The 26,705-nt window shown below is 33.2% G+C and overlaps 1 protein-coding gene across 2 annotated transcripts in view; it reads right to left on the bottom strand.

The window, feature by feature from the left end:
* The window catches only part of LOC140441680 (uncharacterized), a 198,634-nt gene that overhangs the window by 150,815 nt on the left and 21,114 nt on the right, over positions 1-26,705 (bottom strand). For both annotated transcript variants that reach the window (XM_072532550.1, XM_072532551.1), the window contains exon 2: positions 21,119-21,360. In XM_072532550.1, the coding sequence (XP_072388651.1) occupies positions 21,119-21,360 (242 nt within the window). The remainder of the gene's footprint in view (positions 1-21,118; positions 21,361-26,705) is intronic.

Here is a 26,705-nt window from a genome sequence, read left to right as displayed (position 1 = left end):
GTTAATGATATTATGAATAAACACAACACAATGCATGTTTCTTCTTTGCTCTAATGACTGCAAGCCAAATATTTGAAGCAACTCTTTTGATGGCGTAAGGTGAGTATACACATTGTATTTCTTAAGGTATAAATACCTTAGAAATCTTTTTGTACCTTTTCTATATGATTAATATGAACTTTGGCTTCAGGAGTCCATACCACTGATGCATATTCCAAGTTTGGTCTGACTAAAGCGTTATATAGTCTAATGGTTGTGTTTATACTAAAGTGTTTGGAATTTCTTATTACAAATCCCAATATTTTGTAGGCCTTATTAACCATATTTATATAGTGTTAATTAAATTTTATGTTAGCCTGTAAGTATATTCCCAGATCTTTACATTTGGTTTTCCTAGATAGTACATAATTGTCAATTCTATAATTATTTTGAATGTAGTCGATTTTGCGAGTAAAAGATATGACTCTACACTTCTTAATATTCAAGATCATATTTTTTTCCCTAAACCATTCCACAACTGGGGTCAGGTCCTCCTGTAGTAACTGACAATCATTTGAAGTATGTATAGTCTTAAAAAGCTTAAAATCATCGGCATAGATCAAACTAGAAGAAAATTTAAGAGATTGTGGTAGTGAGTTGACAAAAATTAAGAAAAACAAAGGCCCTAAGTTGCTCCCTTGGGGGACACCAGATGTAGCCTGAAATTTATCTGATAAACACCTACCAATTTTGACTCGTTGAAACCTTGAATCCACATACGATTTTATAAATGTACAAGCATCATGCGAAAAACCAAACTCATTCAATCTCGATAAAAGAATGCCATGGTCAACCATATCAAAGGCCTTTGAGCAGTCAGTCATTATTAAATCTAATTGGAGTTTATTATTTATTGCCTCACTAGCAAAATTAGACAGAATGCACAGATTACTATTTGTGGATAACCCAGGCAAGAAGCCATGTTGTTCTGGAACAAATTCATTTTCAAAATTTTTCAGTATATTCATATAGAGAATAGATTCAAATATTTTAGCCAGGGAATTAAGGATACTTATAGGACGATAAGCGCTGTTCCGCGCTGCAATAAGCAAAGTGAAGATAGCCGTGATGATCGCCAACGTCCGGAACGGATAGGCACTTTAAGAAGAAGATAGGACGATAGTCTTCTATATTGTTTCTATTACCTGATTTAAAAACTGGAGTAATGGTAGCCTCTTTGAGTTTGTCTGGAAAAGTGTTAGTTTTAAGAGATAGATTAAATAGATGTGATAATGGCTTTTGAAATATATCAGAACATCTTTTAAAGATATAGGCAGGGATATTATCACTACCAGTGGCCTTTTTTGGCTTTAATTTTTTTATACTAACCTTCACATCTTCTTCACTAATAACTGAAAAGTTAAAAGATCCCTGTAAACTACCTTGATGTGTGGAAGATACCTGATAAATTGAGCTAAAATGATGAGAGAAAGCCATGGCAATATCCTGAGGGCCTGTATATGTATGATCATTTAAAGACATCTCGTGAGGAAAACCGCTGGTTTGACTCCTACTTCTTATGAATGTCCAAAATTCTTAATCAACTTGTAAAGCATACAAAAGTGAATTAGCTATGGAGTATAGAAGGCGGAATATTATACGAGAACAAAACCAGCAAACAAAGAAGAGAAGGAAAAAATACATATTTTTGTAAAGAACAAAGTGGACAAAGAAACATGCAAAGAAAATCTGCAACTGCAGAGCAATTGTAAAATAAAACATTTATTTTTGGAACTTAGCCTGGTAAAATACTTAGCTACGAAATGGATAATAGGCATTTTTAGACGTCTGGATCATTTGGACTAAAACATAGATATACGAGTAGGGTATTAGTCCAGCATATGACGGCTTTTCGCTCAGAATTCTTTGTATCCATGGATTTGCTCGAAATTTTAAGAGTAGGTAGAAAATAGCTTAAAGATCAAAATCTACCTTATGCCAATATGTGCTTTTGCTTTGTGAGTGGTTACCACCCAAAGTAGGGAGTGGAAAAAGTTTATTAAAAAACCTGTAGAAATCGCTAGAATAATGAAATTTAAGACAAAATGTTTTTTAAGTGGGTGATCGACGTGCGAGCCATAATACCACGGTTTTAAGAACGTCGGTTTTACTCGAGGCTCGTTGGTGCTGATCGACTAGCGAGCAAAACAGTCATTGTCCACCGTCCACAGCTAACATGTCGTGTTCAACTGAAAGTGAAGTTTTATGTTACTTCGCTCTAGCATACTACGAAATTAAAAAAAAAAGCGGAGACGCCCTAGATGTTGGGTATTTAAAAGTTTAACATTTGCGGTAAGTCGAGTTGTTTTGGTTTTGTATTCTGGCGATGTACATTTCCATAAACAAACACAGTCTCGTAAACAATATATAAATTCTAATAAAAAGTCGTGGCTGAGAGTTCGCATATCCATGATTAAAAACTGATTTTTTCACTTCAACGGTCGCTGAAAACTGCCGGTTTTGCTCGCCAGTAGTGATACACGCGCGATTTTAAATGACGAGTCAAGTAAAAAATAAAACAAACTAACGAGCCACAAGCCAGGCTCGTCGGTATATAAAACTGCGGTATTGCAGTGATACACTGGCGAGCTTTACCGACGAGCCACAAAACCGCAGTTTTACTCGCCTGTCGATCAGGACCTTTAGAGCTATTTCAGAAAGTCAATAACCAATTAACCAATTACACGTTAAAAAGCTTGGTTTTTCGCAAATATCTCCTAAAATTTAGTTTTTATCAGGAAAACTGTGTGGATATAAAATAAAGCTTACAAAACAAAAAAAAATGTGTTTTATTATTACCCTAAATTTAATATTAAAAAATTTATAGTTGTTCGAAAGTAGACTTTTATTCATCTAATACAAAAATCCAAACATATGATATTGAATAACCAAGATTTAAAAAAAACCTTTAAAATTACCAATGATAACACTGATTAGCATCACAATTAAGGTAAGTTATGACTAAAAGTTCGCTTATATTTTTTTGACACACTAACAGACTCACCCCCGTCAAAACCACCCTGGTTAAAACATTCGTTATTCATTTAAAATTCACTTTGTTTATATACAAAAATTATATTGTGGTTGTTTAACTGGTTTAGAAGGTTTAGTTTTGAAAAAATCCGAGTTCAAATTAAAGACACTATTTTCGGAATTTCTCAAAAAATCCCCTTTTTTTTCAAAACAACTCAATAACAAAAAAAGATACAGAAAATGATGTAAACATCAAGTGATACAAAAAAAAACAGCTGTTTTGTCAGATTTTGGTTTATTTTTTATTTCTGTAGACTGAAAATTTAACGATATATTATCTACAAGAGAAATCATAAGATTTCCTACCTGGCAAAACTGAATTAAAATCTTTACCACTGTGCTTTCTACAACTTGCAAAGCAAACACATTGATGAATTAGTCGGCAAGGGAATCTAAAATAAGCATTTCACCTGTCGTTCATCATAGCCAAAATTCTTAGTGAATTCAGTTTCTGGTACTCCAAAAAGAGTAAAGAAATAAAATATAATGACGATATTAGATTTTTATTACGACAAACTACAATAAACACAATTTATCTTCCAGATAACTTCTTATTCGGTACTTTATTTGGCAAATAAAAATTTTACATTTTATCCGTCAGTTAAGTTTATTCATCTAAGTAGTTTAGATGTCTTTCCTAGATGGCGCTAGGTGTTTAAATCTAAACTAACACAAAACTTTAAATTATTTTGTTTATTAAATATTATCTTAAATTTACAGCCACCAATATTTTTGACAATTTTGCGAAAAAATTAATTTAGTATTATTAATTATATTATTATGTAATTAATATTATTAGTATTATTAATGTTAGATGTTGGCAGTTCAGATTTCTTATATAGGTGGCGTAGTTACCCTACCGGAGAAACAGTGTAACTTTTCGTCCTTATCTTTTACATAGATAGCTTTGTGTTGACCTTTGTAGTCTGTGTTGTGTTGTTTATTCTGAGTTCGGTTCGTATCATCTGTTCTCCATATTCATTTTTAACATTCTTGTTATGTTTTTACCTAATTCTGGGCATTACTTGATTTTCTGTCCGAGCGTTAAAATTCCCCAATGTTATCATCTTGCCTCTGACTTGATCTAATCTACTACTTGTTGTAATATGTCATAAAACGTTTTCCTCGTTCTTTCTGTCTTGTTATGTTCTGAATATTGTTCTAAAGCTATTTTCTTGTGGCATTTTAAAGTAATTACAGAAGAAATACAAAAAAAAAGCTGTTTTGTTAGATTTTGGTTTATTTTTTATTTCTGTAGACTGAAAATTTAACGATATATTATCTACAAGAGAAATCATAAGACTTCCTACCTGGCAAAACCGAATTAAAATCTTTACCACTGTGCTTTCTACAACTTGCAAAGCAAACACATTGATGAATTAGTCGGCAAGGGAATCTAAAATAAGCATTTCACTTGCCGTTCATCATAGCCAAAATTCTTAGTGAATTCAGTTTCTGGTACTCCAAAAAGAGTAAAGAAATAAAATATAATGACGGTATTAGATTTGTATGACGACAAACTACAATAAACACAATTTATCTTCCAGATAACTTGTTATTCGGTACTTTATTTGGCAAATAAAAATTTTACGTTTTATCCGTCAGTTAAGTTTATTCATGTTAGTTAGTAGTTTAGACATCTTTCCTAGATGGCGCTAGGTGTTTAAATCTAAACTAACACAAAGCTTTAAATTATTTTGTTTATTAAATATCTTTAATTTACAGCCACCAATATTTTTGACAATTTTGCGAAAAAATTAATTGTATTATTAATTATATTATTATGTAATTAATATTATTAGTATTATTAATGTTAGATGTTGGCAGTTCAGATTTCTTATATACGTGGCGTAGTTACCCTACCGGAGAAACAGTGTAACTTTTCGTCCTTATCTTTTACATAGATAGCTTTGTGTTGACCTTTGTAGTCTGTGTTGTGTTGTTTATTCTGAGTTCGGTTCGTATCATCTGTTCCCCATATTCATTTTTAACATTCTTGTTATGTTTTTACCTAATTCTGGGCATTACTTGATTTTCTGTTCGAGCGTTAAAATTCCCCAATGTTATCATCTTCCCTCTGACTTGATCTAATCTACTACTTGTTGTAATATGTCACAAAACGTTTTCCTCGTTCTTTCAGGCTTGTTATGTTCTGAATATTGTTCTGAAGCTATTTTCTTGTGGCATTTTAAAGTAATTACTATTTAAATGGGAATAAGCCCATATATAATAATAATAATTTAAAAGGGGAAAAGACAAACACATGCCATGATGACAGTAAAATTCTCCTGTTAGTGATTCCATAGTAAATTATGAGGGAAAAACCAGGAAAAAAACCTCATAATACTATCCCGACATGGTAAGTATTTGGTCGTGCATTTAATTTACCTTCAATTCTGATTTTATATGTTTGTTATTTAAAAAACATAAATGATGTATCCCCTATATGTTACTGACTTACCAATACTGGTATTTTCCTCTTCCATAGCTTCCTCTTTCAATATGGGTAACCAGATCCTACTACATTCTGCCGAGGAATTCTTTTTAAAGACGAATTACATGCTATGATCTTTTCTGACGGATATTCTCAAGTTAAAGTTGATTTCAGGTAAGCGAATGAACTATCTTATAAATATGATCGTCCCAGGAACGCAACTCAACAATATTGGCAATATTATTTTAAAGCCGTCTACTTTAAAATGTATAATGTATGTCTGAATTGTCAATATAGATGAGTCAGATAAAATTAAATTATTAGAAGAATTTTTCACTAAGTTACAAAAAAACAAAATTTGTTTAATTTACTAATATTTGTATTTTGAGAACGATTTCCGAAGTGGAAATTGAAACGTCAATAAACGTATTTTAACCTTTAATTGTGGCTTATTCCCATTTAAATAGTAATTGTTATGCTCTGAACCATGTCTTCATTCTCTTTTCTTATCTTTGCTATTACAGTCCTTTCTTATATATATTGACACTCTTTGGTGTGATTTTGGTACCCTTGATGTATTAGTAAGGCTACACCTTTTTTGGCTGTTTTCTTTTGCTACTCCCATGTCGACTAGTATGGATTTACCTAATTTTGATTCAGTGAATACCTTAATCGTCCTTTTCCTTTCATTTTATTTCCTGTAAAGCGCAAGAGTCTCTTTGTTTATTTTTCAGAATTTGGGTTATTTCTTGGTCCTTTGAGTTGAGCGATCTGATATGCCATTATCTCCTTATTTCTTAACGTGGTTGTCTTTATAGTATCAATCTGGTTCCGAGGCTGTACCTTGTTTCTTCAAGCAGTATTCATTTTTACGATTGGTAAAATGCTAACCTACAACCTAGCTAATCACCCTTCAAATTTTATCCGGGCTTGGGACCGGCTGTGGTAACCGCAATGATGCAGGGGGTATTACCCCTGGCGGGGGTATAGGGTGAAAAGAACGATATGGGAATAAGTCTATAAAAAGCAAGTATTAGAATAGGTTATTGGAAATAAAATGGAAAAAAAATAAAATACTGCAAAAAGAGAGAATCGTAAAACGATTTCGTTGTTACAATAATATTTCCTTTGAAAAGTATTTAATTTAGAGAAGAAATTAAATAACAGGAGAATTTCTAGCTTCCTATTTTCAAACTTATTTATTTGCAGCAAAATATTCCCAATGAATGACTAAAAATTGTATTCTACAAAGATACTAAAAAACAAAATCCGTCCCTGAATATTTTCCTATAGATTTGCACAGTTCAAACTGCCCTTTTATGTGAAACAAACAGTTCGAATGAGACAATGGCTTGAAAGCGATGTCTCTTTAGTTGGCTTTGTTCTGCTTTATTGTTCACAGAATAGATACTTCAAGTTACATCATTTCTAAGAGATTGTCTCTGATTGCTTTATCTTTAGTTCGAGCCACAATGAATTCTGTGCGGCGAATTTTAAATGTAGATAGCAATCAAGAGAGTTTTATCTTTTTACCAATTGACATCATTTGTTGGATCATTCCCGTTTTATCGTGATCGGAGAGGTACTTTATAAGGTTTTGAGATTTTAAGCAGAAACATCTTGTATTCAATTGTGTGAAGGTGCGAGATAGTGCGGTAAAATGTATAGTCGAAGATAGTTTACAGCTGCAACGGTGTTGAAGTTTGGTCAAATAATTCAAATAGGCAGCTGTTACTTTTTTATATCTATATTTAATTATTATAACTATAAATAATTTGGTTTGATAGAAAGTGTAGCAAAAGGAATTTACACCGAGGTACTAAATAGTAAACAAAAAATATAAGGTCAGAAATTTTGGTCAGAATGCATAAAAATCTATTTATTTGTAGTTAAATTAATATATTAATAATAAGTATGATAAAAATTTACTGGACCTCCTTTTGGTGGCTGCGGCAGACACTAGAACGTGCCTGTTGCACCGGCATCCTGTTAGCTTTTCACTGCCAAAACGAGTGAGGATTCACTAAGCAAAAACCAAAGTATTCTCGCCATTAAACATGTATTTGTATGTCAATGTTTAGCCGTAACAAAACGAAATCAGATATTTGGAGCGCCCTGTTTAACATAGTAAAATAAACATGTTCTTACAGAAATAGTAATCGTCCAATTTTTCAAAATATTGAAAATACCATGATACAAGTATCTACATTAATTTTGTGGAATTTACCAGTTATATTTTTAGTGGAACTAACAACATTCAAACTGACACGCAACCTGACTGTGCAACTAGCAACTAGATTGACCCTTGAGTAAAGCTTGTTTACAAAAAAAATTCAAAGTTATTATTGTTACTTTTACTATTATTTATATTAAAACAAAGTGTAACGAAACAATTTTGTCTTATATTCTGCCTGAACCTTTAAGTGTCCGAAGGATAATAGACATAGTATTTATCCGCTGATCACTGACACATTGGAATCTGATGATAATCTTTTAAACAATAAAATGACTTTCTAACAGGACAAGGCATCCCCACATTATCATATACGCGTAAGACAATTTTTGAATCAACGTTTTCCAGGGCGCTGGATTGTCAGAAGGGATCCAATAGATTGGATCGGACACCGGATCTTTCGCCTTTAGATTTTTTTTTTGTGGGGACACCTAATATCAAAAATATACGCCACTCCGCCTGTAGATATTTCAGAGTTGCGACAAATAATTGTGACAGAATGCCCATTATTCACACCGAAGGTATTTGCAAATGTACGAAGAGGCTTTGAAAATATACTGTATTATTGTATGGAGGTCACAGGAGGTCATTTCGAACATTAAATTGGTTAATTTAATGAAATTTTATGTTTTTTGTTATTACTGATGTTCAACCAATAATTTATCCAAAATTATCTTCAAAGTTATTTCGTAAATTAAAAAAGAGTATCGTGTAGAGGAAAAAATACCTTTTAGATGGTATGCCACTCGACCACACTTGCTATTTAAAAAAAAACTGGGGGCTGATGCGTGGCAGTAGGGAGTTACATTTGAGGGCATGAATTTTGCATGAAAATTCGTCCCGAGCCGAATACAAATTGACGAGTTTTTTTTATTTTGAAAAAACTCTTCGTTTCTGACTTTATGGGGGGGTCAAATTTTCGTTGGAACACACTGTATATTATTATTAAATTTATGATAGGTACTTACTAATTCTTAAGCTGTTTTATACTAATTTTCGTAAAAAAAAGGTTTGTTAAAATTTATATGCTTATGTTTATTCTTTTTTGTATAATAAATAAATACTTAATAAAATATTTTCTCAACTCAACCAAGAGAGTTTCTTCCGTCCTATCCATTTCTTTCCTTCGATTTTACCGTTGAGAATTAGCCGAAGAAACTCATATCTTGGTCCTCTGATTATATGTCCAAGATATTCTAGTTTACGCCTCTTAATAATATTTAATAGAGTTTGTTGATGTTCCATTCTTCGAAGAACTTCTTCTTTCTGGTTCTGCTAGTCCATGGAATTTTTAGTATCCTTCGATACAACCACATCTCAAACGCCTCGATTTTATTCATGATATCGGCGTTTAAAGTCCAAGTTTCACATCCATACAAAAGTACAGACCACACGTAACATCTTTTAAACTTTTCACGGATTTCCAAATTTAATGAGTTATTTGATAATAGAGGCTTGAATTTTTGAAATGAGTTTCTTGCCTGTTCAATTCTACATCGAATTTCGAAGGATGGATCTAGATTTTGGGTAATCCAACATCCAAGGTATTTGAATCTCTGAACTCTCTGCAGCGGTTGTTGGTTTAATATCAGTTGGGTTGCGCCGATATACACTTTACTGGTCACCATGTATTTAGTTTTATCAATATTTATCGACAGTCCCCAATTTGTGCATTCCATGTCAACTCTATTGATTAGCTCCTGCAGATCGTCGATGTTTTCAGCTAGAATCACAGTATCGTCGGCGTACCGTATATTGTTAATTATTTCTCCTCCTATGATAATTCCTTTTTGATCTTTTAAAGCTCCCCTAAATAGATTCTCAGAATACACGTTAAAGAGGGTGGGAGATAGTATACAGCCTTGTCTTACGCCTCGTTCAATACTGATTGGCTTTGATTCTCTGTTGTTGATATTAATAATGGCTGTTTGGTTCCAGTAAAGTTTGGCAATAAGTTTGATGTCTTTCTCATCTAGTTGGATGCTCTGCAAGGCGGTAATTAGTCTGGTATGCTGAACGCGATCAAATGCCTTTTCAAAATCAATGAAGCACATATATACGGGTTTTCTTACCTCCCAACATCGTTGAAGGAGTGTTTGCATAGAAAATAGTGCTTCTCTAGTTCCAAGGCATCTCCGGAACCCGAACTGCTCTTGACTAATTATTTCTTCGCACTTGTTGTTAATTCGATTTAGAAGCATATGCAACAGTATTTTAACGGCATGGCTCATTAAACTAATGAGTCTACAGTCGCTACATTTCTTAACGTTTGGTTTCTTAGGTAGAGGAATAAAGATCGATTTTAACCAGTCCGATGGAATTTCACTGGTATCATATATTTGATTGAAAAGTACAGTGAGTTCTTTTATATTGTCATTTAAGAGTAATTTTAGCCATTCGCTGTATATTTGATCTGGTCCACTGGCTTTGTTGTTTTTGGCTTGGTGTATGGCTTTTTCCACTTCACATTTTAAGATTGATGGTCCTGTATTTGCACTTAAGTTAGGTAGTGATCATCGATCATTCTTAAATATCGCTTTAATGTAGTTTTCCCATTCCTCCATTACTTTGTCTTCTAGCGATAGTGCATGACCTTCATTATTCGTTAATGTTATGGGTGTATTTCTTTTGTGTACTGTAACTTCTTTTATTTTCTTATGTGTGTTAAATTCGTCATGTTTTCGTTGCAATTCTTCTAGTTTGCAGAAAAGATACATCATGATAATCTAAATCAAGATCTATTTAAATTAATATTAAAATGTGTCAAAAGTATATGACTAAAAATTGCTTTTAAAAATGTTTTGAACATTAAAACAATTGAAGTCTTTACATACTTTATGTCAATATCATCATTCACCGTACAATATTGATTGCCGTAGAAACACCGCGCATACACAAAATCAAAATTCTACAATAGACATTCCCTATTTGAACAGTATCGTTAACTCCATTGTACATTTAAAATAATTTACATTAAGTGAAAAGAATTAGTAATAAAGAAGGATGGTCCGAAGGCAAATATTTAGTTAGGAAGAAGAAATACAAAGGATGATATAAACCCAAAACGAATGAAGCGTTCATATGAACTTGCTATATGGATTTGGACGCATTACAAAAACCGAACTTAGCATATGAATACATATTATGTATCCTGTAAATGTCAAATTTTAAATGGGTTTTCCACCCTAAATGGCAATATAAAGGCATATCATAACACATTGTGTTAGTGTGTTTGTGTAAGTGGGGAGTCCATGCATTATTCATACCGTATTTAGATCATCTACGAATGCCCTGATCGACAAGTGACAGTTTACAGCTGCTGTTTCACGGCTATCTGGACTGTCGAGTGTTTTCTTATGCACCTCACCCATATTTTCTATTTCTTTTTTGAATTTTTAAGCTCGTTCTAGTGCAACTGAAAATATTGAATCAACATTAGAAGGCTCTCTAAGAGCTAAATCGGCATCAGGATCGGATTCACATTTAATGGTTTTAATAAAATATATTTAAAATCATAAAAAATTAACGAAAGCAGAAACACAAATACATAAAAATAAGAACACGTGTGATAGATATAAATTCTTTTGTTTTCTTTGTAACCTCCATTAAAATGGCGGAGTACTAAAACACAATATCAAATCGACAAAGGAAAATATTATAAAGAAACGATAAAGAAGTTTAATTATTTATTACAAAGAATTTTTTCTTGTTTATTGTTGCCGAGGATATCTCTGAAAGTATTTTTTTGATTTCTTCTTTGTAGTTTGTGTCTTCCAGTTCTCCAAATAAAGGAATTCCTATCCACGATTCAGCTCTCTTATTTGCTTACCCTACACCTAAGCCCAGTAATTGTTCATCTAATTAATTGGAGAAAATTGATATTAAAATATACTATTTTCTGCAACATTTTCTAGGGAGACCAAATCTGTGTTCTAAATAGCATTTGTGTTGAGACAATAATGAGAAATTTCAGAAAACTGTCAAAAATACATAACATTTCAGAAAAACTGGGAATTTGGCCATTCAAGTGAATGTAATACCATTTTATCCTGTGATAAAAGAGCTGTGGTTATTTTTACCTTAAAGTATACTCGTAGACCCTCTAACAACTTCATGTATCTTAAAAAACAAATAAAATGTTTTTGAGACAATTTTTTTTTCATAAAAAGGGTGTTTTCCAAATTTCCGAATTTACCTTGGTAGTTCGGTTAATTATTGTAACACCGGAATTATGGTCAGAGAAACATTTTACATCGAAAATGTATTTTTGGATATTTTTTGAGCATCAAGAGCCCACGCAAGAAAAAGTAATAACAAACGGGAAAAACGTTTTTCTTGGAAAAAATTTAATTACCCATATAGACCATTATTTTAGACCTAGAAGGTTGAAATTCGGTCAATCATCATATTTTATAGTATAGCATACGTCTTGGGGACCCCTGACTTACTTTGCACAGTTGACGAGGAATTACCGTAAAGGGAATAGTTAATTATATAAAAGTCACCTATATTTACGGTAAAAAAGATAAAAAAATTTATTAGGGAAATAAATAGATTATTATTTATGAATATTATTATTTATAAATAAGAGCAGGAACACGCTAAGTCCTAGCTTACTTGATCTATATCAGATCTTCACAATATACTGTAGAAGATATAACTAAAAAAAGACAAAGAACATGTACCTAAATCGATAACTGAACTAATCATTGAATAATAGTATTAAAAACAAAAATTATGAACTGCCAGAATTTCTACTGAATTAATTAAGAACATCTCGAAAGAACCTATTAAAAATTCAAAACTTAATACATCCCTGTTCTTGATGAATTTCAAACGTCCGCGTCCGTTCTAGTGCATCTAAAAATATTGGAACAACATTAGGAGGCTCACCAATGTTTGCATAGGTACGAATGAGATAGATAACAATGTCGTTGTTAAAACAACATCTGTTATGAGCCTTTAATTGTTTGAAGAGTGTGATTATTCACAGATATGTGTGCACGGACAAACAAATGTCTGATGTTTAGCAACAGGGCGTTAACGCTGGTACCATGTGTTTGAGTGTAGTTTAAACAGAAAACTCTTTAAAATGGTAAAAAGTTCGATGATACTGCTCACTTGAAAACATTTGTTAAACAGACGCACATAGGCGAAATGTCTTATTTACTAGTTGTACAATTTTCTTGATATGGCGATACATCAAAAAAGGAACTACAAAAATTAAGTAATTAATATTTACCAATATTAATTCAGCTACCTTTTTGGTACATACCCTTACATAATATAATAAGGCAAACATTCTCTTATAAAGCTCTTTAATAAAATATACCAAATAGGGAACATACCAACAGACTAGCTACTGTCAACATTTGTAATGATTTGATATAAGGTTGATGGCTCGATGAAGTTTGATCAAATAAAAGGCAGATATCGAGCACAGTTTTATTAATTAAATATTGCCCAAGTACTTTCGCTTATTAGAGCATCTTCAGGGGCATCTGAAATAAGCCAAGAAACGTTTTTTTAGCTGAAGAAATTCATTAACTTCGATAAGTTGATGGTTGATAAAAGTTTTTATGTGATTAACGTTTTAGACTTACTTCGTCAATTTTGGTCTATACAACAATTAAAGAATGTTATAAACATAAAATTGTACATCACACTACATTACACAAGGACAAACACTTTAAATCACAAATAATAGGCTTTTAGTGTTTGTCCTTGTGTAGTTTAGTGTGATGTACAATTTTATGTTTATAACATTCTTTAATTATTGGATAGGCCAAAATTGACGAAGTAAGTCTAAACCGTTAATCACATAAAAATATAATGTCTTCAGTTAAAAAAATGTTTCTTGGCTTATTTCAGATGCCCCTAAAGATGCTATAGGAAGCGAAAGTACTTGGGCAAGTTTTAATTAATAAAACTGTGCTCGATATCTGCCTTTTATTTGATCAAAATTTGTAATGATATCAAAAAAAAATAAACGCTAACCAATGTAGCAATCATCGCACTATAAGTCTAATGAGCCATGTATTGAAAATTTTCTTAGAATTAACGCACTTGAAAATTTACAACAAAATAGAAATACAACTAAGCGAAACAGAGTTTGGTTTCAGAAACAACCTTGGAACCAGAGAAGCATTATTCAGTTTGCAGGTCGTGGTTCAAAGATGTAGGGCTATATAAAAACCAGTATATATGTGTTTTAGAGACTTCGAAAAGCCCTTTGACTTGGTCAATCACGACAAACTGATGGGTGTCTTAAAACACGTGGGAATTGATAACTAAGATCTTCGTATTATCAAAAATTTGTATTGGCATCAATGTACGAACATACCAATTGGTGAGAATATGACGGAAACAGTGGAAAGGCGTGAAGTAGGACAGGAGTGTATTTTATCGCGTTTACTTTTTAATATTTACTTTGAAATTATTTTCAAAGAAGCCTTAAATGAAACTGCAGACACGAAAATATGAAAGGGATTAATGTCAACAATCACAGATATGCAGACGACAAGGTACTGATTGCATCCAATGAAAAATAGATGCAACGACTTATAAACAAGGTGACCTAAACATGTTTTGAATATGGGCAAAAGCTTAACACTTCTAAGACAAAACTTATGGTTGTCTGCAAAATAGATTTATAACCAATGAACATCAGAGCGTATGAAATAGAGTTAGAAAGAATCCACAATATCATCTATTTTGGCCCCAGTATTAACGATAACTCAGATATAAAGAAAGAAATAAGAATACGCATTGAAAAAACCAGAGTCGTCTTCTATAAACTAAAGAAAATTCTTATTAATACATTAAACCTTAAAATCAGATTAATACTCTGCTACATATTCTCCACATTGCTGATGGTATGGAGAGCGGGACTCTTACAGTAACATTAACAAAAAACTTAAGGTCTTTGAGATGCGGATTTACAGACGAATATTGATGACAAGTTGGGTTGATTAAATAGCAGAAATAACAAAAACAATAAATTTACAATATCTTGGCTATGTAATGAGACATCCAGAGAGGTATAACCGCCTACACCTCATAATACAGGGCAAGATCACCGTAAGAAGCAGCCAGGCCGAAGAAGAACATCCTGGCTCCGAAATCTCTGAGAGTGGTATCATGAGACATCCGCCAATCTGTTTTGAGTTGCCATAAATAAAGTTATTATTGCCAATATGATCGCCAATATTTTTCTGACGAGGTGAAGTACCTTGGTATTACCCTTGACAGGAAGTTAACATGGAAATCACACTTAGATTGTAGAGCTAAAAGAGCATATATTGCCTATGAGCAGTGTCGACGAACGGTCGGACGCACCTGGGGCCTCACGCCCAGGGTAATCACCTAGGTCTACGCCGCTGTCATTAGGCCAATGCTAACTTACGGAGCTATTGCTTGGGTACCAAAAGTGCTACAGGCAACAGCGATTAACAAACTAAACCATATTCAGCGGATGGCTTGCATAAATATAACAGGTGCCATGAAAACAACACCAACTGCTGCAATGGAGTTGATCATTGGCATCACGCCTCTAGATATATATGTCAAAGAGATGGCTCTAGTGACAATGATGCGACTGCGCTCAGCTGGTGCAAACCTTGATGTAGGAATTGGACAATTGAAAACTCGTTTCTGGCGGGGAGAGCTGGATGCGTTACTAGTACTACAGGCAGGCTGCGACTCAATTGAACCAAAGTTTGTCTTTAACAAACCCTACAAAATTAAAACAAGACAGTGTATGAAGACAAACGTGGCAAATGCCTATTGCATATACACCGATGGCTCCAAAATTAAAGAAGGCTCAGGATGCGGGATATACTCCAGATCACTGAACCTAAGAATAAAGTGGGGTATGGGCAAAAATGCCAGCGTAGTTCAGACAGAACTGACTGGTATCTCCATAGCCGCAAAAGAGATAACCCAAAAAGGTATAGCAGGAAAAACTGTAATGATCTGCACGGTAATACCATCATCCTGAGGTGGGTTAAAGGACACAATAAGAATAAAGGCAACCGCATTGCTGACCAATTATCTAGGAAGGCGGCAGGCCTAAGACTCTTAGGACCTGGGGATCTTTTTGGTTGGTCAACTACAACAATCGCGGAAATTGTCAAATGTCACTCCCATACGCAAACCGTAAAAAGATAGGAAGAAGGGAAAGGATGTACACTTGCCTGGGTAACACTAAGTAACCTTGAAGAGTCAACATCAAAGAAGTACTTGGGAATTACCAGGAAAAATCTACGTTTGGCAGTTGGTTTTTTAACTGGTCATTGTCAACTAAGCAAACAACTCCACATACTCGGGCTAGCAGACACACCTCTATGTAGGAAGTGTGAACGAGAAGACGAAACTGTAGAGCATGTCCTATGTGAATGCCCAGAGTTATCGTTAATACGAGAGTACGCGTTCGGCGAGTTTTGGCCCACATCTGACCACATAAGAGAGATGTCTCCTGGTGACTTGTCCACCTTCCTAGAAATGGTAGGATGGACAATGAGCTAAGGGTGACAGCTCCCTGGGAGGATGCACAATGGGTCAATTGTGGCCTAAGTGCTGTGAAACTTAACTCGCCCTCCCTACTCTACAGATACAGACAGATGATCGCCAACTTTCGATAATCGCACAGTGTACTAAAAGAAGAAGATTATACTAGACAATTTTCTTTCTGTTGTTTATAACATGTTTAGTTTGTTGTGACTGGCTGTATGGCCCTTGCCTGTGCCAAATAAAAAAAATGTGGATATGGTAAGTTATTTATCATTATATTTTTATATAATTAGCTGTAAACAATTTTTTTTAGTTTTTTCATTTTGATACTTGTATATTACTGAAATTTTGTCTTGTCACAGAATATATAAGTAACATAATTATCTTGCTGAAAAGACATTATTATTTACAGATTTAATACCAACTCTATTATTTGCAGAAAACATTAACTGCTGTTTTCTAATAACCAAGACTACACAGATTTAAAACAAAATACGTGTAAGGTGGTAGTTCATTTCCCAGTAGCCAAGCCAAACAAATCTCCTGGCGCCCTTATATAAACAAACATTTTAGACGTTGTCTACTACTGTTTAACGGACAAATATATTTAAAAACTTCTTTTTACAAACACAAGATACCCAGACCAATTAGAGCCTTCCCGATAATTTTATCATTACGACTCACTAAAGGCATTTTATGCATTCACGGGTTTTAGAGTCTAGCAGGTGCGATGTTTTTATTATATTATAATGGACGAAAAGGATTAAAATCTAGAATAACGCGTTTTTATTATTAATTTTTTATCTGTTTGGTTGAGTTTACGTTGTTTTTAATTATATAAATATTTAAATGATGTGACTACCTGGTTCCAAAAATAATTATTTTAATTTAAATTCATTTTTAATTTTTTGTCGTTTTTTCTACGTCTAGAAAATTATTGTAGTATAATAATTGATTATGGGAATTAACAAACCAAAATGTACATCTGTACAAGCTTAAAGCTTTAAAATTAGATTATAACTCATAAAGACCATCCTTCCTACATCTGTCTTAAATGTGTTTATCTTTACTATTTACTTTTTCTTTATTTAATGATTACTTATTCATTGTGTAACATGTTAAGGCAAGAATACAAACACAAGGATGTGTACAAACTCCATCAATTTATAGAGATATAGCAAACCTCTAAGATATAGCAAACTAATCACCGGCATCCTTTGAAGACCCGTAAACTCATCACCGCAAATAGGCTAACTCATCACCAGCATTTTTGCTACAAGTCACTACTTTCTAATGCAGAAGATTGTTACACTGCTTGTTTACGTAGTAATCTATTAATTTCAGAAATTATTTTAAGCAAATTGCTTTAAAATTCAACTGATATATTTATTTATATGTGGTATCTCACGCTGAGTAGCCTATTAGATGTATGAGAGATAATCAATGAGCTTTACTCATTATATAATCCAATGCATTCTCACTAACAAAACAGCAAAACATTGGTATGAACATTAACGTAGAGTTAACAATATAGGATACGCTGATGACACGCTAATAGTAACAGATAACCTAGCAAATTTACAGTTTTTGATGGAAAACATAAACAACCATACCAAAAAGTATGGTCTAAAACTGAACATCAAAAAGACTAAATTCATGATTGTAACAAAGAAGCTATACACCGTTGTGAATTTAACTATAAATAATCAGCCAGTTGAAAGAGTTACGTCCTACAAATATTTAGGGGTTTGCTTCACTGATACTAATGACCAGACGAAGAGAAATCAAGAGGCGAATAGAGATAGCGAGACAATCGTTTGTCAAAATGAAAAAGTTCCTATGCAGCCGGGACATAAATATAAACTTAAGAACGAGAATGTTAAGGTGCTATGTTTTCTCCTTTCTGCTGTACGGCATGGAAGCCTGGACACTGAAAAAGATAAACATCAAAAACATTGAGGCATTCGAGATTTTGTGTTACAGGAGAATGTGGAAAATACCATGGACAGAAAGAGTAACAAATCAAGATGTTCTGCTGAAGATGGGAAAGGAATGCGAAGTCATAAAAACCATACAAACGAAAAAACTGGAATATCTGGGCCACATAATGAGAGGAGAAAAGTACTCTCTGCTTAGACTCATAATCCAAGGAAAAATCTCGGGAAAGAGAAATGTGGGACGTAGGAGGATTTCCTGGTTGCGAAATTTAAGGGAGTGGTATGGGTGCAGTTCAATACAGTTGTTCAGAGCTGCAGCCAACAAAGTAAAGATTGCTGTGATGGTAGCCAACCTCCGATAGGAGACGGTACTGCAAGAAGAATAATTCCCACTAATCTGCCTGGCGACTAATAGAGCATCAATAGTTGTTGATCTATTTTGTCATGAGCCTTGGTGCTCTTCACTGGTTATGTATTTTGTATTAATCACATTGGTAAATATCCTTGATAAGAATTGTGATACGCAAAGTGATTGTACGATATATATTTTTACTATTTCCTTTTTTGTGTATGAATATGGTAATACTGGTTAATCACTGGAGTGGTACATTTTTTTCTGAGGTTCGTCTGTAATAACCCGGTTATGCAGTAACCAAATGGCTGATTGCGCATTTTTCATTCATGTATGGTACTCATTCGAGAATTTTGGAATACTGAACCAGTCTAGTGGATGAGTATCGTATGTTTTGGAGTCACCTGGTGGTCTCCAGAAAGTGTCTGTTACATTCGAATCCAGGCTTGTTTTGGGCGCAGATAGTAAATTTTGGCACTCTTACTAGCAGCTCTGGACTAACTAGTATCTTGTAGCTAATTCTCTTCTGACAAGCTCATTGTGGTATATTTCCGATGACCTGGAACCCATACCAGTATAACACTGTTATGTTTTGTCAGTGTGTTACGCTTCTTTCGGTATTTCCACACTAGCCTGGAGTCTACCTTTTGTGGATATTGCTTTCGATATTCTTCTCCGCAGACTTTTTAAGGTCTTCTTAGTCTTCTGCGGTTTGGTGGAACCCATTCCCTAATATTGTTTGGGATTTTTGTATTTTCTATCCTCTGGACATGCCGGTAATATTGTTGTGTTAATGATAAATTCATCGAATTTTATACTTCCTCTTGCAGCTTGTATGAGTGTCTTTTACATAAAAATTTTATATTTTGTTTCTTTTGGGGATTACAGTTTTAGAGAGAATTTACATTACATTACTGATGTCAATGTTTGCTGCTTTCCGTAGTTTCATAATTTTAAAAGGCGTTTAAATGCGTTAAAATCTACCTATGAACTTTTAAATTCCCACTGAAAACCACTTTATTACTTTGTTATGAATACGGCCAAGAAGTGCTGGGAGAAAGACTTACAATACTTGGTTCATTAGGTTACTAGTTCTATAAAGTTTATACTCTTTTGCCTTAAACTCACCGTTCATTGTGTTAACAGATGAGATGTTAAGCAGTTAGGATTAAATTAAACTACTATTTTTAACACCATTGTGACACATTTCCTAACTAGGGACTTTCAAAGCCTAGGCCGCTAGGCCGACCTTCTAGTATTAGTTATTACAAGAAAAGACGAAATACATGGTAGTTACTAAAAATCCAAGACCAAGAGCTAGGCAGAACATCAGTATTAATGATGCCAACTTCGAAGTATTAAAGAAGTTTAAATACCTTAGGGAGATAATCACAAGCGGAAAAACACATAGAAAAAGAGGTCTCAGCAAGGATAGCTTCGGGAAATGGAGCATCTAAAGATCAAAGCTGCTAAAAAGAAAATCTAAATTACCACTGTACAAGTCGAGTATTCGCCCAATTATTACATTATGGCAGTGAAACATGAACCAGCGAGAAATCAATAAGCTTCTAGTATTTGAAAGAAAGGTTCTCAAAATAATATTTGGTCCTCAAAGAGACGAATTCTCAGGGGATTGGAAAAGACGCCGCAATGCTAAATTGGTGACTCTGTATGGACAGAACATCAGTATTAATGATGCCAACTTCGAAGTATTAAAGAAGTTTAAATACCTTAGGGAGATAATCACAAGCGGAAAAACACATAGAAAAAGAGGTCTCAGCAAGGATAGCTTCGGGAAATGGAGCATCTAAAGATCAAAGCTGCTAAAAAGAAAATCTAAATTACCACTGTACAAGTCGAGTATTCGCCCAATTATTACATTATGGCAGTGAAACATGAACCAGCGAGAAATCAATAAGCTTCTAGTATTTGAAAGAAAGGTTCTCAAAATAATATTTGGTCCTCAAAGAGACGAATTCTCAGGGGATTGGAAAAGACGCCGCAATGCTAAATTGGTGACTCTGTATGGAACTAAAAACATAGTTAGACATATCAAGGCAAACCGAATAAGATGGGCAGGTCACGTGATACGATCAGAGGACGACAGAGTGTTAAAGACAGTGTTTTTGAAAGACCAGATGGTAGAAGAAGATCAGTAGGCTGACCGAGAAAAAGATGGAACGATGATGTTGAAGCCAATTTATCTAGAATTTGGGTAAAACAATGGGAAATAGAAGCGCAAGATCGTAGAGGATGGAGGGCGATAGTGGATGCAGCGAAGACTCACCCCGAGTTGTAAAGCCAGTGAAGAAGAAGAAGAAGTATTAGTTATTACGCTTGTAATATGTATTCCAGGAATACAGCCATTATTCAGAATTATTCCAGTATGATATATTGCTTTTTATATTAATATAAACAAAACTGGCAATATTAGTGTTGAGATGTAGCTTTTATCTTTTGTTTATTGCAGACTTTTATATCACATCAAAATGACTGAATTATTGTTTCATCATTCATCATTCAGTTATCAAAATGACTGAAACCAAGAAAGAAGCATTTAAAAATACAAATCTACTTACCTAGCCTTTTTGAAATCTCCGAATTATGCATTTTCGGATTCTCTTGTGCAATTTTTCGTCGCTGCAGTCTTGACCAAACCATAAAAGCGTTCATGGGTCTTTTAATATGATCTTCTTGCTTCTTAGCGGCTTGTCCCGATTGTAAGGTTTGCGGGACTCCCAAGGAGGCTCCACCTAAGGAAGCCATTCTTGAAAGCCCCTCCGCGGCACTAAATCCGCCGTCACACATTTGACCCACGGATCTGAAAATAACAAATAGTGTATATTTCGATTTATTGAAAATACAAAGACTACTTCGTATTTGCAGAGTCAGAGAACAGACAGTAAAGAAGGATTGAAACTTTGATCACCACAATTCAGTTTGCATATGCCCTACTAGGCACAAACTAATTACAGTGTTGTTAATTACTGATAGTAATAAGTTACTGGTGAGTCCTGAGAGCACTATGAAAACTGAAACAAGACGCTTTGTTGACTACCGTGTTAAATTTTAGATTTTACGTGTATTATAATAAGGATTTTGGCACTATGAGGTAGAACATTTAGATTTCTATGGTAACTGTTCTTCGTTTTTTTTTCTTTTTGTGTAGACATAACTGTTTGTTTTTTAATTCGCCTCCAGTAATTTGTCGTTTAATCGTTTTCGTAGTCTTACATAGTGTTCTACCATCAATTTTTCTTGTGGTTTTCTTATCTGCTGGTTCTAGCATTATTTTTGAACTCTCTGTGTCGGGTCATGTTTCTGCCGCTCATGTCATTATTGTTGTGATGACTATTTTCTAAATTCTGCTTTTTATCTCAATTTGGAACTTTTTGGAAATTATATAAATACATTTACTAAAAAATACAATACTGCAATCAAATATTTTAATATTATATTTTACTAAGAAGAGTCTAGTTAAAAGATGTATGTCTCAACTACTCAATGTCCCATCTAGCAGCTACAAGTTAGTAATATTAGATTTCACTTTGAATTTTATTTTACGTTTCAAATGTTTATTCACTATTATGGCATCATACTTCGGTCTATCTTCACAACGATTATCCTACACTTCTCTCTTCGATTTATAATTATCTCTTTGTGTCGCTTTATATCTTGCCTCTTTCCTAAATAATAATACATATATGCTTTTGTCCATGTCCATTCCATTTTGAGTTGTTTCTTACGGCTCTATAAAATATCCGTTGTATAACTCTGTGCAGTTTTTGTGATCCATTAAATTCTGATAATTCTTCCGTAGAAACGCTTCTTTTTCTTGACCTATCTTAACTTTTTAACTTTTATAACTTCCTTTTTTTATTAATATTTTTAAATTTGGGGATTGCATTTTGCCATCTTGTAGACGTTTCATATTATAGGTCTCCCGTTTTTTATCCTGCATAATTCTTAGTTCAATTTTTTTTTAAATTGTTTTCTAAGTAAACATTTTCGCAGACTCTGAAGATTCTGTTTTGCACCTTTTTAATTTTATAGGTTATGACAGGTCTGCTTTTATTCTTTATTTATTTCTTTTAAGATTCCTTTTTTCTCCTCCTTATTTTTGGGTTTTATCATCTTTGATTTTAGACTAAATAGTTTTTTTCATAAAGCTATTTTTACTTTAATTATTTTTCTTATATTCTCATTAATGTGGTAATCGTGATGTCTATTATTCGGGTCATCTTTGTCTTTGATAAAGTTGACAAATGGCACTTGTTTAATAATATTTTTAATTCACAAGGACAAAGTTAATTTCCTGTAGTATACTATATATCACAAAAAATTTAGTAAAAAATCTTTTATAAAAGGTATATTTATTTAAAGGGACCCTTAAGGGCGAAATCACATAACGTTTCTGGAATAAATATTCCATCCTCATTGCTGTTGCTCTGTAAAATATGTTTAAAGCCACTAAATATATGGCTGAGAACCCTTTATATTTTATATAATTTAGATCACCGTGTTGTAGATAACTTTATACGATGTTAAAATTTTAAGTGGAGCAACAGTAGGATATATAAAAAAAAATATGAATAAGTGATGGGTTGTTTTGAGTTGTATATATTTCGGAAATACTTTATTTTGCAAACACATGATTAAAACCAGATGTTTTGTGCATTGAATTCACAATAGAAACAGAACAGAATCAATCCATAAATTTTCTAGATTTAAAAATTACCAGACTTAAAGCAAACATGAGTTCTCCGTATTTCATAAACCTACCCATACTGATACGACTATACACAAATCATCATCCCATTCTACACAACATAAACTGGCTACCTACCAGAGCATTTTAGATAGATTAATAGAAATTCCAATGTCGAAAAATAGGTTCTAGATAGAAATGAATATTATTAAGCAAATAGCAGTAAACAGTGGCTACAACGAACATATAATAAATAAAATTTTAAATCAAAAACTACATAAGAAAGACCTGAAATTAGTTTTTCCACCACCAGAGAAAAAATCCAGTACTCGTTTACATATACAGGCAAAATATCAACAAAAATAGCCACACACATAAAAAAGAAAGGAATATCATCAACCTTTAGAACAAACAACAACTTAGGCAAAAGGACAACAAGAGCCAAAAGAAGAAGCAATTACATAGCGGTGTATACAAACTTAAATGTGCCTCAAAAACTTACATCGGTCAAACTGGTAGAACTTTTACCAAACGTATAGCAGAACATACAAGGGCTTTCAATAATAGAAAAACAGACTCTACGTACGCACTTCAACTTCTGTCATAATCATTCTTTTAATGACGAATTTCAAATTCTTGACATTCAAAATAAAGGCTTTAAGCAAATACAGATATAATTCGGAATGACCAACTGGAGACAAACAGTTCTCTTCTCCTCAACTTATTTAGTTAAAGACTATAAAGTGTAAACACATACCAAAAATAGATCATTTGAGAAAGGCGCTCTGGCCGAAACAGCTGTAGTGATAATAATTTAAAATAAATTTTGTTGAAGTGTTGAAAATAAAAGTTTTCAGTGTTTTATTATTTAACTAAGATAAATGAAAAGTGAAATATTTTTTCACAATAGTACATATCCTTGTGTAGCTTAAGCACGTCCTACTGTTTCTATGAAGTTATTGCTGATTTGCCTTTGCTTATATTATCCGGCTTGCTGTCGCAATATTATCTTCAGTACAATAGTTTACGTTCATGTTAAAAGGTGTATCTTAAGACTAAAATAATTCAGCCAATTTAAAAGTTAAAGTATTCCGCTTTAGAAATTTCGTACTCATTTAAGGAAATGCATAAGCTTTTACTTCCATTGAAGTATAATTTTTATTAGGACTAAGCACAGGTACTATTTGTAATTATTTATGTATTGTTCTAGATGCTGTTATTAAAGCTAATCCATCTACATCGAAAAATCAAAATATAGTACAGTAGTTGGAAAGCCAAAACTTTGACGAAGAAATAGAAACGTCCGTTTTATCTTGTTTAACACCTGTTCTTCCTATAGGTAAGCAAAATGAAATTTTCTTAAAAGAACTGGAAAGCAACAAATTGACTGAACTTCATTTGGAACAAACTGTTCCAAATGGAGTTAGATACAGATTTCAAGAACGTGGAAAAAAAAATTCAGCCGACGATAGTGTACAAGATCCTGATTTCTTTCCTATTGATGAATAGATAAACAATTATAAAAAGATTGATCATTTAACACAAGTACAATAGTCGATCTCAAAGTAAGTATTCAAAAAGCCGTAAATGAATATGAAAAAATCTTGGAGGACACAGAAGAAATGAATCAGCCTCCCAAAAGTAGAGAACGGTAGAAGAAACATATGGAGTATGGAGTCATGGAAAAGAAACGTAAAAAAATAAAACATCAATTCTGTCAGAAAAATGTTTCCAGATTAGGTAAGCTGCATAAAAAGAAATTTGTACTGCCATCTTGTGGTCAAAAATACTCTTTTAAATTCTATGAGAAGTTTGCCGAAATTAATAGACAAGAGATATGTAATCCCTGCTACCATTTTGCTGGTTGGAATCGCTGATGAGAAAATTTCTATCTCGGAGTATTAAAAAAATGTCAAACAATCCTGGAAAACAATACAAAAAGAAAGTCTATACATGTGCATACTTTTTTAACCTTAATAGTAGAAAAGTTAGAGCCTGCAAATTATTCTTCAAAATTCTATAAATATTTCCAATTGTTCTATTCATACTGTTTAAAAAAATAATGAATTTGGAATTTTACAAACGAAAAAAGATGCAAGCAAATCATGCTAATAAACCAGATCAAAATTTAGTTAATGCTGTAATAAAACACATAAATAGTTTTACAACAAAAGATTCCCAGTATTGTAGGACTTCCACAAAAAGAGAATTTCTGAAGGGATCTCTTAATTTAAGCGATATATACAAGCTTTACAAGGGAAATGCAAGAGGAGTGCAATACAAGTTTAAATAGCAAAAATTTATGGAAATTGTTAAAAAACATAATTATTTAGGGCAACAGTGTAGGGCAAGTAACTTTTTTCCAATTACTTTTCACTTTTTTTATGAATTCAAACAAAATTTCATGTAAATCTATTCAAATATAAAACAGCTAAAGGACTAAAGTGTTTCGTAAAATTTTCAATTGCATGTTTCTCATAACTATGTACATTACTGTATATATCCTAATGTTGCTCTGATACGAAGGCATATTCGCTCCGTGCGTGACTGACGCAACACCTACCGCCTTCATCTGACAGTTTTGGACCTACCAATTTTCAAGTTAAACATATGACATTAATGACATATGTTTGACATTGTTAAATATATGCGCAATTGACAATTATTAATAATTAACTTTTTAATTATATTTTTTCAGTTTATGTACAAAATAAATGTAGTATTAAAAACTGGGTTTCTCAAAATTCATCATAATATATCTTTTCAATCATAAACGGAAAACAAAGGGAAAAATCTAGTACTGGCAAATCAAGTTTTTCACGTGAAAGAGCATAATATATTTAAAAACAGTAATAGTAAAAGTTATGATATAAAAGCTGAAGTCATCAGGCATTCTGCAGTTAGCTTGAAGCCTTATAAAATATCATTTAAGGTAAATTATTTAAATTTTTCCTATTTCAATTGCATAAAAATGAAGTTATGTGATATTACTTTTTCATACTAATAACACGGATCCATCTTTTTCTTTTCTCTAATTTATATGCGGCGGGCGAACTTTCGACACCAAATTGTCTTTGTACCTGGGGTAATCGAAGGGTCAAATTTTATTATAGGAAATTTCGACACCGCGGCGTAAAGCAGGTAGGTAGGTAATTAGCGGCGATGGACATTTGCACCCAAGCAGGACAAGCGGGTTTTCCCAATATTTATTGTCACGGCGGGGGGCGTGGCACTTGTGTACTTGTGACTAAATTATTTCAGTTGTAATTTATTTCTTGTTTGACGTTGACTTGTGCACGTATACGGATATTTAAAAAATGAGTTTGATAAAAAGTTCCCGTGGTCGAGATTTATTAGTGGTGGAGCATCATTCGTTCTCGAAATAGAAAGTGTTAAAAAGCGGCGAGATATTTTGGCGCTGCATCCAAAGAAACACTAAGTGTTCCGCAAAAGTGTTT

Source organism: Diabrotica undecimpunctata, chromosome 5 (genome assembly GCF_040954645.1).
Source record: "Diabrotica undecimpunctata isolate CICGRU chromosome 5, icDiaUnde3, whole genome shotgun sequence".
NCBI classification, from domain to species: domain Eukaryota; kingdom Metazoa; phylum Arthropoda; class Insecta; order Coleoptera; family Chrysomelidae; genus Diabrotica; species Diabrotica undecimpunctata.
Note: the sequence above shows the minus strand (reverse complement) of the source record. Positions and strands in the feature narration are given on the sequence as shown.